Genomic DNA, 15,469 nt, shown 5'->3' with positions numbered 1-15,469 from the left:
GAGGATCTCCTGTTTTGTTCTCACATTGGCTCATTTGAACAGTCTGAGGACTTTATACTCGGGGACTGGCCAGTGAAAGTCCTGTGACTATCACTCGAACATTTGCGTTCACACATACAGCCCCTACAGAATCTCCGGGGTTTGTGTCATAGAGCAGCTGAACTCTGCTTTAGTTTGTGCTTCCTCGCTGTGTGTGTGTGTGTGTGTGTGTGTGTGCGCAGATGGGGAAGATTGGGGATCGAACTGCCGACCTTCTAGTTGGAGGACGGCTGCTCTACCCCTCATCCACAGCCGCCCAATGTAATATATTGTACTTACTAACCACCATCTCCTTCTGTGTTTTTTTCTTTTTTTCATTCATTGGGTCGTTTTTCACTGTTATTCCTTGTAATTTGTCTTTAGAGTATATATCGATACATTATTGTAGTAATTATAATATGATGATGTAATTGTGCTTTGGCAACACATTTGTGTCATGTCATGCCATTAAAGCCTATTGAAATACAATTAAGAGAGAGAGACAGACAGATCTGTCTCTAGTCAAGGTGGTGACTGCTGGACTGGATTCATTCCAATTTCATACATTCAGTTCTAAATGTTACATTCAGTTTTAAATGTAAACTACCATCCCCTAATAACAGTAGAAATTAAACAAAGGTGAGAAACTAAATATGTTGATACTGAGGACAGAGGGTAAGAAACAAAATACTAAAAGGTTGATCTGTGTTTTCTGGCATCATTATCACAACCCACTGGAGAACTAAGGATGTTATCCATATGCTGTCCCTTCTCCATAACCACATGAGTGGCCCCATACATGAGGTCTCCCCTTTATTCACACTGGTGGTTCAGTTTTCACAGTGTGGACACACTAGTTAGGACATGTTGGAGCATAATGACTCAAACATATCAGCTGCTAGAGAGGTGCATTATTTTCAATAATTAAATGGGAAAGCAAGAGTTACTCGTGACTTCGATGTTGACCTGGCAGCTAGGGTCTAACAATAACCCCTGCATACGTGTGTGTATACACCCACATACATTGTTTCTAATAGTTCCCAAAATGTTGACACTTTTTCTTTAAGGTCTTTTCTTGGGGAGCACTATGTATTATGGTAGGAATGTTCCCTGAAAGTTTAATGTGTTTGCTTTTATATATTCATGTGTGTGTCTGTGTATTAATGCAAAACATCTGAAAGCAGCTCAGTGCAGTGTCACAGAGGATGAAACAGTGGGAAAGGATGATGTTCTCATACTGAAACAATTCACTGTGGCTTCTTCGATTGGGTGTGGCATCAACTCCTCCCACTCAGATATTCAAGTTCCTGGAAGAGGGGTAGGGAGGTGGGTCCCTGATCATTGTAATACGTTTTCATGACACACCCTTCACCCTGAGGACGTCAGCTGCTGTCGACGGTTACCTACATGCTCTCTTTTGAGTTTGCACTGCAGATCTGTTTGAGGTGTGCGTGTGCAAGGTTTTTTCCTTGGATAAATTCTTGTGGTTACTTTGAACCAACTTTAAGCTTTCCCCTAACTTCTGCACCTACCCCAATGACTGTTTGAGGTCATAAACTGAATAGAAAGAATGTGGTCATGCCAGTTTCCTTCTCCCTCGCTGTCTCTCCCTCCATTTTAAGTGTAAAAAAAAAAACTCCTTTCCAACTGGCATTTCCCACAGTCTGAAAGTCTCACATGAAGTCTGGACCGGTTTGTGTATAAAGCTGCAGTATCACAAGTATCTGGTGTCACATTACATTACATTACATTTAGCTGACGCTTTTATCCAAAGCAACTTACAATAAGTGCATTCAACCATGAGGGTACAAACCCAGAACAAGAATCAAGAAAGTACAATTTTCTTCAAGAAAGCCAAAGTACAAAGTGCTATAAGTAAGTGCCATTTAAGTGCTACTAAATTTTTTGTTTAAACTTTGTATTATTTTTTTTTTATATTTATATTTTTTATTCAAGGTATAGCCGGAAGATGTGTATTTAGTTTGATGTATAGACTTTCTGCTGTCCTAATGTCATTGGGGAGCACATTAGCAGCCAGTAGTGAAAAGGTTAAATTAGTTACAGTCTGGAAGAGAAGTAGAATACCAGCCTAAACTTGCAGGCTGTTATTGCGTAAAACAATAGTGTCCAATTCTTACTAAAGGTTTCCAGATGTGGAATGAGTTGCCTGGTGAATGTGAGCTGAGCTCCAGTGGAGGATCCAAACACATCACGTGTTGTTTTGTTTTTTTGATCTTGGAGTTAAACTTTTCCTGAAAACTGGACTTTCCACTGAGCCTGATGTAAGAGATGGCGTACATTGCAGTACATGTCGAAATATAGGCTAAGGCATCTGAAACTGAATGTTACATCTGATCATGTCATGGTTGCAATACCGTGTCTGATATGGGCGGTACCAGTTATTGGTTTCCTCGGTTTTCTCGTGCCACAGAAGGAATGGTGCATACAGCTAAAGGTTCCAGCCTGTGTCTTGTTAACCAAAGCAGGCTGGAACCTTTAGGTGACAGTAGAAGTGAATGCAAGTAGTCATTCTTATATCAATGAACATTGGTATTCTGGAGCACAATGGTGTTGATTGACCAGAGGCATGTTGCTGGTGCTGCCTCGGCTCTCAGCTCCTTCCTGGCTGCTCTCATGCTGTGGGAGGATCCACGACAGTTGCCAGCTGGTGACAGAGCAGCTCCACTGACACACAGCAGCAGCAGCAGCAGCGGTAACAACAGGCAGCTGTAAACGCAGGAAGAAAACTCCCAGTCGACATGCCTCAGGTAAGAACTGATACGTAAACTCTCCTTTTATCACTGACAATCAAAACCTGCTAATGAGGATTTTTTTTTAAACTTAGTATTCAGTTTAATCGCGAGGAAACATTTTTTTCCTTCAACTTCCTTCAAATGGTCGAACTTTTTAAACTGTATATAAGACACGTAATCAGAGTCGGGACGAGTCATTTACCGAAGGTTTCCCACTTAAACCGTTTCAGGATTAATAATTACACAACATACAGGGAAGCTAGGGTTCAGGAGCCTCGAGTTCTTACTTCAACTTATTTTAATGGAGCCGTTGAAGACGCGGCCCCTCCCTGAGAACCATTACTGCGGAGCAGTCAGTGTTGACACAAGAGCCCACTCTTCACTCACAACCTCAACTGCACTAATCTGTGACAACTGTACAGTAGTAACCGACCAAAGTAGAACACTTGTATAGCTGTGATTAAAGAAAGCAGCCGGTTATGGCTCGTTTTGTAAGTAGAGCCTAGGTGAAGCTCAGGCAGTGATCCAGGATTGTGCAATGCAGCATGACATCCTCTTTATGTTAGGAGCTTCCTCAAATCCTCTGCTGCATAGTCTTCATTTAAGCTTCCAGGAGGCAGTGTGCCACCTCCCTACCCCGAATAATAATAATAATAGTAATATTTATAATAATGAAGGTACTTTCCTCAGAGCATCAGCCCACGTCAATACACCACAGTCAGCTACATCCTGGAACTGAAAATATATGATAAACACAGCAGGTAGAGGATATTTTAACAAATATTATTGTAAAGCCTAAAAAAAATGTTCTGAAGCACGGCTGTGTTGAGTTTCAGACCAATTGTTAGCTGTCGAGAAATGTTGGTATTTGGGCGTGGTAATGGATAGGTCACTTTAACAAAAAACCAAGGAACTAATGAAACAAACCAGGGAGTCTATCCTGATGGTTCGTATTGAAACTAAATCACAAAATCTCCATGAATGTACTTTCTAATGAAGTTTAATAAGTGATTATTTTGAAAGTGTAACATAAATACTCTATACAAAACTATAAAACGTAAGTCCTTATTGTCTTGATAGATTTGACTCATTTGGGATTTTTATACTAACATAATCTGAATGTAATATTTAGGTAATGAGGTGTTCAAATGTTGTACAGCAGTACAACACGATGCCCTGTCTACAGTCAGGATAATGGTGCAGTCTGGGAGGGTTTTTAGTTGAGGTAAAGAGGGCTTGCAGTGGCTTGTGGATCAGTCATAAAGGGTGTGGTTTTGACAGAGCTGTTGGCCCACATGTATTGAATAACTGTAGCAAAACTGGAGTGTGTTCCTCTGTGTGGAGACAACCAACTGATGTTCAAATCCACACTAATATCCACACTGAATCAATTAACCATATTACAAAATATATGCTTACCAACTCCAAAGCTCTATCCTGTTTTTCAGTCTTTTTGCTTGTAGTTTTGGTTTTACAGCTTATTTAAAGATTTGTGTCAACCTCTTCTTCATCGGTGTAATTTCCAGCAACATTTTTTGTAGAGAAACAGCTGTAAAAAGGCACTGTTCCAAAACATTCCACAAAGATATGAAGTAGCAAGCCAGTGGGAAAAAGTAGCCAGCTAGGGGGCGTCAAGGCCAAAGAAAAATTTGGCCATAAAAGCCCAGATTTGGTGCCTCTAATTCTGTCTAATGCCACAATTCCAATTGTTATTATTTGATATTTCATATTTTAATGTGTTTGTCTACCTGATCATAAACATGTAGTTGGTTATTTGGAGTTGGATAATTGGGAATTACAAAATTGAGAAAGAACACTCACTTTGTTTCACACAAGGGAGGAGAGAATGACAGAATAAATCACAAATGTGATCCATGGATAAAATGTACGATAGTGAGAAACATATTAATCATAAATGTTACCGCAGGAAGACCCATTTAATAATATTTTATTTATAAAACATGATTTGTAGAATCTGACCTGACAACTAATTACTGTTTCTAGAGGAGCAACTGCAATGTTCACAACAGCAAATTCACTCTTAACTGAAATATGTGTCACTGAAAACCAATCTAACATTTCACTAAAATCAAAAAATTTCCTGGGTGAAGTTTAGACGGATTGAAGAACTAAAACATCAGGTAAATAATGTATGTTGAAGGCTCAGAAAAAGTATTGAGCACACCAGCTCTGATTTTAGCTTCTCTTCACTATTCAATTTACTATTAGCTTGACCAACATGCTGTGGTTGTGTAAAACCTGTCACCTGGAGACTGTGGACTAAACAGTTGAAACTGTTGATTTTCTACAGGTGTTTGATAAAGTACTTAATTGGCTTTTTACTGCATAAAAACTAACAAGTCTCCACTTTGATCACTGTGTGTGCGTGTGCGCGTGTGTGTGTGTGTGTGCGCGCGTGTGTGCGCGCATGTGTGTGTGATGCTCATACTGGTACCATTTTTACATTCTTCCTGCTCATTGGTCGGTACCTACATTTGTTGCCTCTGCGCAGGTGTAGCTTTAGGATGAATAGCCAATTAGAAAGCATGTTAGGGGGCAATGTCCTTTATGATAAAATTGGTATTTGTGTGTGTGCTAATGTCAATCGCAATCTCTCTTGCTTCATTTTTTCCTTTCTCTTCTTTTCCGCAGTTCTCAGACCTGGAGACGGCCATTGACACGCTGGTCACACAGTTCCACTCTGCTTCAGCTGACAATGGTCCTACACTGAAAACTGATGAATTCAAAGGACTTTTGTCCTCCCAGATGCCAAACCTTGTCAAGGTAAAATTCTCATTCTCCATGTGTGTCACCCTCACCTGGGCCGGTTGCTGTCTGCAGTAGCTGGGTGTGGTAACACACCTCCCCTCACAAACAGACAGTCAGGAAGAGCAGAGTCACACTGGCCTCATACATGCACCAGTGAACAGACACTATGACGTTTTTTACACACACGTAAGAACTAGGCTCTGTTGACTGTTGGGAAATGCCATCATCTACCTGTACGTTTGATATTCACTTTTTAAAGGATTGAAATATGTCTTAAAAGATGGCTCCAATATTTATGGCTTATACAAACAGCCTCCAAGTGCTGGTAATATGTGGGATGGCCAACTGTAAGAGCAACAAACAGATACTGTTTATTCAGTCCTATTCTGGTGACAATATGACTGTTTGGAACACACCAGGTAAGAATGTAGAAGATAAGTGGATTATGTTGCAGAAGTAGTGTAAACTCCATCCATCGAGTAGCTGTACCACATCACAGCTGACTTTTTGCAAGAGGCACTCTGGCAATGTCTCCAATTCTCCAATTTCTAATTTATATTGGTACACACTGGAGGATTTTCAACTCTTGTATAAAGCTTTGGAAAGTGACCTTTACTGGTTTGCTACTGGTTGTTGGTAATAAAAGTGCCATATACAGTGGAAACCGGATATAGTGATCAAGGATATTAAAGCTGCACGATATATCGAAAATGTATCGTCATCGCGATATCATCATAAATGGTGGTGCATGTGCCATGCATTCACACTATGCATTTCATTATATTTGGCCAATCAGATGGAGCCCTGCTGCCCTAGATAGTAAATTAGAGATATTCAGATCACTGACAGGTTTTTCCATCAATTAGTCAGTGTCGGAAGAAGACAATAAAGAGAGAACAAAGAACTGCAAGGCGGCTCTGTCAAATCTTGTGCCGCCTCCTCCCGACTAAATGGTATGTGAAAACTTCTAGTGATCACGCTTGTCCCGGGGTCAAATTCATCACTTTGAGTGGTAAAAACAATAGAATTTGTAAACTTAGTCATTGTATGTAGAGCCGGAGGAGACGTACTCGTTTTGGCTTGATGCGGTTAGCGCAGTGCGCAGAGCGAATAATAGAGACACAGAGGAGCAGTAAATTACTGACAGAGCCGCTAAAAACTGTTAAAAAACTAAATTTAAATAATAAGACCCAAAATTAACACTGTAATTTGACTCAGTGGAGCTGTGCATGGCTTCCTGGTGTCTGCCCCGGACTTGGTGGTGCCGTGGCTGTGGAGCCGTCCATGGTCCCTGCATCCCTATAGCCAGGTGGAAGTTTTTCAATAAAACCATGTTGTTGGAATTAGGGGTCGGCAATTTATCGGATATATTCGATGTATCGCGGCTTTGGCCACGTGCGATGTATACATTGATTATATATCGCGACCATCAAGTATAAATTGTCACGTTAATGTTTTAAGCAGCATGAAATTCTCTTTGAGTTTCGCCTCTCTCTCTTCTCATGCCCCTCTCACAGCAGACCCCACCAGAAAGCTCTGGATGGGAGGGGGAGTGAACTTTTTGTGTGGTAAATGGTTTGTATTTATATAATGCTTTTCTAGTGTTGATGACCACTCAAAGCGGTGATTTAGAGGAGATTTAAAAATATCAAGATATATATCATGTATCGCGATATAGCCTATAAATATTGCAATATTTGTTTTATGGCATATCGCCCAGCCCTAGTTGGAATGGAAATAATGCTTTTCATTTATTTTTCAGTGTTTGCATATGCTACTCACTGTATATGGTCTATGTTAGCAGTGAAATCAAAGCAGAAATACTTTAACGATGTATACTTAAGCAATTGTTTATTTATTGCAAGTCATATGGTCATCGCAATATTCAACAACGTTATCACATATCACATGTTTTCATAATATCGTGCAGCCCTAACGGATATAGTAATCAACCCTTCAAAAAGCTTGGGACGGAATTGTTCCTATACAAATGCATTCTTAAACTGCAGAATTATTCACATCTGTGTTCTTTTATTGATGAGTGCAATGTCTTCGTAAGTTGAAAGCGCATGCCAGTTTTTCCCAATTAGCATAGGTAAAAGCCCCGCAAATGCCCATAAAAGGGCATGAGACTGCAGTGCCGTGTGCACACCATACAGTCTATGGTGCACACACAGAAATTACAGAAACTGAAAAGAACATTAAATAAGCCAGGAGTGAAAAATCTAAAGACGGCACCATACAATACTTAAACGGCACCATACTGTAAAGAAGCAGTGGACACAAAATACCACAAAACGATACATGAAATGCAGTTACACGTTCAGTGAAAGCTGTATCAGGAGAAAGTCGCATAGTTGAAGTAAAAAAAATAGTTTCATCTCAGATTGGAAGTCAAAATATATATTGTCAAATAAAGAAGAGAAAGGGGGAAGGGAAAAAACAAGTTATCTGAGCATGAAAACACAGCATGCACTCTTATTTTATGTGTTACCCTGCCCATTTCCACCTCCCAAGCACTTAAGGTGCGAAAATTTGGTGCAGTCCCCTTCAGCAAACCAGAAAAAGGCACAGAAAAAATACAAACAGAACAACATTAGCACCGGCTTGTTTCCTCCAAGAGCACCGCTTCAGGCTTGTGTGCACTAATTTGTCTTGAAAAACACAGTTGCTGAGTTTTTCCAGTTTTCAGCAGAATGTTTCATCTCTGTAATCTCGCTCTAGGAGCCATCCAAAAATAATAGGAACCTCTGTCAACATTATGCAAGTGAAATCAATAGAACTACTGACCTCCAAAATGAACATAAAGTTCCTCAGCGTTAGACAGGAGAGTCCAATACAACTGAGGAAAGGTCCTAATAAGAAGTTAAACAAAATTATTCTGTAAAGTTGTCAACATTGTCCACTTGTTGTTGCTGTTCTGTTTTGTACCCTCGAAAAAAAACTACATTTGATTGTTTTTCAAATTTTCACATTTTACATACAGCTGTCATACAATTTTTTTCTGATTGAATGAATTTGGAATTTCACCACCCGAATGACATTTCTGTGAATAAAGCTCATCATAGAAAAAGATAAAATTATCACAGTTTTGGTCAGAAATGACATTGGGGTGGTGCTGTTCCGGAGAAGATTCTGTCTCTGTCATCTGAATGCGATCTCTTCTTTTCTGACTCTATTTAGTGACATCAGAATGTTCCCATTTGTCTGCTGAACTTAGATAAGTACAGTGTTCTAAATGACTGACAATAAGAACCAATTAGAAATGAACCGGAATGGTCCTTTACCATCGGAGCTAGGTTTCAGGAAACAAACACGAATTGTTTTAAAAAGGTCATGATGTTGTGTTGTGTTCCCACAGGGCATTGGCACAGAGCAGGGCCTGGGCAAGATCATGCGGGAGATGGGTGTAGGTGATGGAGAGGGCATCTCTTTCAAGCATTTCTGGAGCTTAATCCAGTCATTAGCCAGCTCGCAGCATGGCCTCCTCAGCGGCCAGAAGGGCACCTCATGCAGCTGCATCCTCCTGTGAAGAGTAGGCTTTCAGCCTAACACATCAGCAAGCTCTGAGTTTCCAACCCGGAATTTAACCAAACACAGTAACAATACGTAAATCATTCTCCTATTCAGGTGTCGGACAGAATACAAGGGTGCAAAGTTTTTCTGCTCACAACAAGCTGTTCTCAACATGTAGGATTACAAGAACATTACAAGTTCTCATGCTGTGGTCTCCATCTGACTGGTTTCCATATCATGCTCCTGCCTGTATACTGCCCAGCTTCCTTTGCACCAGTTAAAGTACAATTCAGGCTAGTTTAAATTTCTCAGATTGTCCTGTGATGAAGCTAAACAAAGACAGTTTCCGGATCAAAATGACCACAGGTATCAGCATCAATGCTCTAATGGCTTCAATATGTTTCAAACATAATGTCATTTAATAACACACATGCACACACAAATGTGTCCAACATCAATTTCAATATGCATTGGTGCCACATTGACCCATGAGGAGTGAAGATTCTCCTCTGTCTTAGAATGTGCACACTTGCTTTCTCTCGATCTCAGGTGTACTTTATTTCTCTCTTTCTCATTTTTGTCTCTGAGTGGGTCTGAATGGGCTATAATACCTCTGCGTTAACATGTGGTCAGACTAGTGTGACACATATTTGATCTGAATTTGAATTAACTGGTGCAATAGGCCGCTGGACATGATTACAGTAAACATTATCACTTTCCATTATTTGCTCTAATTTAGTTTTTAATTTGTTTTCCAAATTTAATGTTGATTGAGGGAGCCTTCTGTCACAAATAACTGTAGGGTGAAATACCCAAAGTTGTGGCATTCACATTTTCATCAGTAAATCGTCAAACAGCTCCTGTTCAAATGAAGGCAATATCTTAAAATGAGAAGATCATTCACAATTTTAGAAAAGGGAATAAGAGCAGGGTCTTGTGGTGTCCATTTTTATCACTAGTTAACCATTTAAATGCAAACCATATAGTTAATCTACAGTAATATAGTGTAATCAACTTTGCATGTCAGACATGTTAACTCAAGTCTTTACCAGGCACAGCTGTGCATGCACCACCAGTCGCGTGGAGGCCAGATCATTATAAACATAGAAGAACCACTGATTGACTTTCAGAAACTTTAAAACATTTAAATACAATTCCTTTGTGACTCCATAATAAATTATTATTGACAGTTCACAATATGTTATGATTATATCGTAAGCATTATGCTAAGGCTAAGGTATTAGCCCTTTTCAGTGTAAAACCTTGTCTGAATCTTTAAGTATGTTTATTGTAATCATCTCAATTTAACCTCATATGCATTAGTAGTTGAACTGAAACAAAATTTGTTTTAAATATTTCGGATTCTTTCTAAATGTCAGCATGTTAATTCTGTTTCACCTGGAGAAACCTCCCAAACAGAAACATCTAAAAATGTGTGGTTTGAAAGTTTCAAATAATAATGCTTCATCCTCTGTGATTCTGCATATTCTTTGTATTTATATTTTGTAATTCTCTGTATTCTGACCTTTGTGACACCATAAGAAAATTGTATGTAATAAACATATAAATAAAAAAAGTGGATTTTTTATTGATGAATAATTTATTGGATTCATGAGAAGAAAACAGTAGTTTATATTTAAAGGATCATTTTCTGATGTAACAGCTATTCTATTGCTTTTATTTAGTATATAAAGATAATTTCCATTCTCCTATTTTTGCAAGCAAGCTTAGTCTATATCAGCGTCAGGCACATCTGTTCAGAATACTAGATGCTATAAATTACATTAGTACGTTAGACCAATATTACGGATTTTCACTGAACGTAGGTGTACATCCTCTCTTGAGCTTCTTTCCCTCAGGCGTACCTCGAAAGAATTCTAGATAAGATGAGAAAACATATTTATTCATGACTTTGACCCGCCCAAAGATGTCCAGTTCTGTTTGCTCATCGTGGTTGACAGTGTTCATCATCTGCTTTGATTTTATGTAAAGCGCATTTTCCTTTGCAACAACTTGATCTAACCAAATCTGTCTGTTTTGTGGAGCCATTTCATAGTCGTCAACAGTGCAACCATAGAATCCTCGATGCAGATGTTCAGGCCAGGGTTGCTCATTCACCATGGGGTGGTCATCTCCAACAAATGCTGTGCATAGGGGGCTGTCAATCCCCTGTGAGCGGCCTACTTCACAGCCTATGACACTCATGAGAAAAAGTGAGAAGGTTCTGAAGTTACGCACAGATGCTGAAAACACTGCTGCCATGAAGTAACGACCCCATCTTTCACAGTTATAATTACACTGCTGGAACTGGAAAGTCTGTCGACAGAAGTCATTGAATTTGTATGCTTTGAGACCCTGTCTCAGCTCCTGCAGGGAGGACTCATTCTGCTGCTCATTGAAATTCTGACGGAAGTGTTCGATCTCAGCCTGATTTCCTGTACTAATAAACTTGCCTACCAGACTTACACTAAGATTGTTCCTGTTTACTTTGTAAATGCATTCATTGAGAACATAGTAAAGATCAGTTGCAACATCCTCTCTGGCATTGTATCTTATCTCCACTAGTAGATCCTGAATGTTAACAATATGCTTGAAGACAATGTTTTCTTCTTCTTTGGGTCCTGGCTTTATAAGCCATATTGCCCTCACGTGTCTTAAATCATGGTCTGGGACATGATCAGGAGCACGCCTTCTTTCATTCTCCTCAAAGAACAAGCTCCAAGTAAGCCCTTCAAGGCAGTCTATAAAAGGGTACTTTTTGCGCAGTTCCATTGGAACAAACATTTGAGGATGGCTCGGCCACTCAAATGTCTGAAGAGACAAAGTATTTCCTTTATAATCAGGGATCACTGGCCCTGCGCAGCCAAGTTCCACTTTGGTCAGCAGGTTGCAGCAGGTATGGTCCAGTTCAGCAATGACTCTTCTGCTAAGGTCATGGGACCTCCAGATCCCATCATTTCTGGTCATTATCTCACCATCAGAGCTCACAGACAAGAAGGAGTTGTACAGGTGCAGCTTTGTTTCTATATTGAGAGACCGGAGAACTTGTAGCACCTGCAGCATAAAGTGTTGGTCATTTCCAATGTTGCAACTAATGAGACTGATGGTACTAAGATGACCAAAGGTTCGTAGAGTTTTTAGGATTGACACAAATCTGGCAAGATTCTCTGAGTCATAACCAGCCAGCCGGGTTGTTTCATTGGTAACTTTGCTGCCATGGCCTACCAGTATGACACCATGATCTTTACTAGGAAAAAAACTGCTTCCTCTGAGAACAAACAGTGTCCCCTTCTTGTACCACAGCAGAGTTGATGCACTGGGATTTCTCTCATACAGGTAAGTGGCTGAATCAATAACTGCAGGGTCCTCTTCCATAATAACTATACTCTCATAGCTGTATTTATTGTCTGTAAACAACAAATCTACACTATTACTAATGACTCTCATTTGTTTGGACTTGGTGTCCCTGTAAGGATGAGCCTGCCACTTTCTAGCATCTCCCGGATCAGGTCGGTCGATCCTTGGAGGAATCATCTGAGGATAGACCCTAGAAACAGAGTGGTGGATGAATAATGAGACAGTAAATCAACTCCCACTTATCAATTATCGCAGTATTTTACTTGAGTGAATTGTAATATGCTCTTTGATAAATGCAGTGTTCCATTTAATAATGTTGATATTTCATTGATGGTGAAGTATATAAAATAAAGTAGAATGAAGTGTATGTACAGTCTAAAAAGAAACCAGTCACAGGCCCAATCGTGGCTTCTTCTTCCCAATTTTTTTCGATATGTGTATATCAGGGGTCGGGAACCTTTTTGACAATAAGTGCCAATGTAAAATTTTCTTGTGAATTAGTGTGCCATATCAACATTTTTTAACAATCTTATTATTGAACCACATTAATATTTCCAACAGACATGTCATTTTATTCCATCCATATTGGCTATATATAGAACAACACTTGTTTGTTTATCTCATTATGATTGCAATAATAAGTTTGTCATTAACCCCACCAACCCCACTCATATTCAGAATTGCAAAAGCTTGCTTCAAAGACTTTGAGAGAGTTGGACACTACCTGGACACTACACGTTTGATTGAGTCTCCCTTGTCTGCCTGATCTTTGAAACTTCTTTCGTGCCATGTTTCAAAGTGGCGCTTAACACTGGACGTTCGGCACACAACATTTTCAAAACACAACGTGCACACAGCACGGTCCTTATGGAAAACAAAGCCACAGTCTTCTGCCCACGAGGGCGGAAATGCCCGTGTCTTCGTTTTTTTAGCTAGCGGGTATGCCATCACCAGTACACATGAACGGCTGCACGGAGATTCATGTGGGGAAACGTGAGCAGCGCCGGCTGAGAGGCTTCTTCTTATTATTATTTAATGGCGATTGGCATCGAGCCTATGGCGCATTACTGGCACCTAGTGGCTGGGAGGTGTTAACATCAGTCAAGCTAAATAATACAGGCTGCGTGACGGCAAAACCTTTGAACATTTCTTTAATAAGTGTGCCAATGATTATGGCGCCAGGTGCCATCATTGGCACGCGTGCCTTAGGTTGCCGACCCCTGGTGTATATGATTTAACCCCTGGGCCACACTGGGTGTGTATGCGGTGTGTTATTTATCATCAATAGAGTATTGTTATTGGGGTATGGGGTCAGTGTCCCACATAGTAGAGTTAATTCTGTGAGCACGTTTTAACAGCTCTTTGAGAATGTGCTTCAAGCTAAATGCTAATAACTGCATTCATGCTAAAACACTCACAACGACAATGCTAACATTCTAAATGTTAAGCACTCGATGTTTCCTATGTTAATCATATTAGTGTGGAACAGTTAAACCACAAATATCCGATTATCTTTCTGATGTGAGTTTTTAAATAGATATTGTAACTATAATACTCGTGAAACCTTGATGTTCTTTATATTTTTTACTTTCAAGTTGAAGTAGTTATGACAGTTTAGTAGTATTTATTAATCCCATTAACACAATGTTATTTTACAGTAGTATATAGTCATTTCCCATCAAAGATCATAAGAATAGTCATGTCAGTTCTGAGCGAGGCTTAAAAACAGCAGTGTTATTACATGATATGATGTCTCACCTGGTGCCTACATTCAATCTGCATGGAGTCCTCTGAATGCTCCAATCTGTAAAAACAAAAACACCCCAACAGATAAAACCTAATGTGTCAGTCCACTGGTTTTCAGTCGTTAGTGTAAAATGCTCAAAATGTATAAATGTTTTTGAAGTGGAGCAGTCACAGTGTTATTTGCAACATGGTTGGTTTTAGTTATCTTTAGTTGTCTTTTTCAAAATGCAATATATAAGGAGACATTTTAAAACATTATCAACTTTCTATTTTAGAACTCCTTGAAAAGAGCAGTGATCTTACCAGCAATCATGCCTGCTGCCAAAGACAGATGAATGATGAGGTAAAATCCACAGGGATTCAGCATAGCTGTAGGATTCTGTGAAGAGCAGCTGAAGTAAAGATCACTTTGAACTCAATAGGCATAGGAGTGTCTTGTCATATCTTCCTCCACATTTGGTTAGATAAGAATGGAAATGTCAAAATAATTGAATGAGTCCACAGTTCATCAGTTACACATTACTGAATAAACTGAATAAACTTTATACATGTATATATAGTACATACATACATACATATTTAACAGCAGGTCAAGGTTTGAATCCTGACCATGACAAGCTTTAGACCAAAAAATATTTTTTTTAACAAGGTCAGCTCAATCAATGACTGACACTTTGTGTTTCTGCATCTCCACTGCATTCCATGTAATCTACCACCTCGTAATTTACTCCCTTTCATTCACTGAAGCAGTGGTTCAGAGAGTTCCTATTGTTTTTCTACTTCCTTCATGCATGTAATAGCTCCTATGTGGGACATGTGTGAAACTGTTTTGATGATGGAAAGCACCTATTTCTGTAGAGTACAATATTACTTAAGACAGTCACTGCAATCTGAGAAAGTCACCTTGATAATGACTTATCAATATAAGTACATTATTATATTTATAGTATATTAATATAATAACCCCCCACATACCCACATACACACACATACACCCTAACCCTAACCCTACTATTTAGCAGTTGTTGCACGCACTAAATTAACCAAATACTTGTTCGACAATGAATTGAGCACCAAACCTTATTGACACTTCACAGGAACACTTTCTGAAAACGGATGTCACTTCCATGTTTTCAGGTTGGTGTTCACAATTTAAAACTCTTTGCTCACTATCAACCTGTGAGCAAGTAGCTTCATGTTTGATGCTGGGAGGTGTATAGCCTGTTACACGTGGCTGTTTCCAGGTCACTGCTAATCCTCTCCAATCTTCTTTTCTCCTCATTAGCCATTAGCCTTACCCACTCATTTCC

The 15,469-nt window shown here is 39.5% G+C and overlaps 2 protein-coding genes across 3 annotated transcripts; one reads left to right on the top strand and one right to left on the bottom strand.

Moving 5' to 3' along the window:
• The first annotated feature begins 2,633 nt into the window (after positions 1-2,633).
• s100v2 (S100 calcium binding protein V2) lies at positions 2,634-10,635 on the top strand. Of its 2 annotated transcripts, none has more exons than XM_034601256.1 (3): positions 2,634-2,786; positions 5,424-5,555; positions 8,902-10,635. In XM_034601256.1, the coding sequence occupies exons 1-3, from the start codon at positions 2,778-2,780 to the stop codon at positions 9,070-9,072; spliced, it is 312 nt and encodes a 103-aa protein (XP_034457147.1). In that variant the 5' UTR covers positions 2,634-2,777; the 3' UTR covers positions 9,073-10,635. The 2 variants fall into 2 exon arrangements, with proteins under 2 accessions (XP_034457147.1, XP_034457146.1); XM_034601255.1 differs by having other exon boundaries at positions 2,656-2,785; positions 5,420-5,555.
• Positions 10,636-10,859: 224 nt separating this feature from the next.
• LOC117770696 lies at positions 10,860-14,512 on the bottom strand. The gene is made up of 3 exons (XM_034600347.1): positions 14,463-14,512; positions 14,172-14,217; positions 10,860-12,603 (listed from the first exon to the last, which is right to left on the bottom strand). The coding sequence occupies exons 1-3, from the start codon at positions 14,470-14,472 to the stop codon at positions 10,860-10,862; spliced, it is 1,800 nt and encodes a 599-aa protein (XP_034456238.1). The 5' UTR covers positions 14,473-14,512.
• Positions 14,513-15,469: the final 957 nt, after the last annotated feature.

The sequence above is a fragment of the Hippoglossus hippoglossus genome, chromosome 11 (assembly GCF_009819705.1).
Source record: "Hippoglossus hippoglossus isolate fHipHip1 chromosome 11, fHipHip1.pri, whole genome shotgun sequence".
Lineage (NCBI taxonomy): Eukaryota > Metazoa > Chordata > Actinopteri > Pleuronectiformes > Pleuronectidae > Hippoglossus > Hippoglossus hippoglossus.
The sequence above is the reverse complement of the archived record's forward strand: the minus strand, read 5'-3'. Positions and strand labels throughout refer to the sequence as shown.

Coding starts and splice junctions, on each gene's coding strand:
- s100v2 (XM_034601255.1), top strand. Junction 5,556..8,901: donor AGATGCCAAACCTTGTCAAG/GTAAAATTCTCA, acceptor GTGTTCCCACAG/GGCATTGGCACAGAGCAGGG.
- LOC117770696 (XM_034600347.1), bottom strand. Junction 12,604..14,171: donor AGATTGAATGTAGGCACCAG/GTGAGACATCAT, acceptor CTCTGTTTCTAG/GGTCTATCCTCAGATGATTC.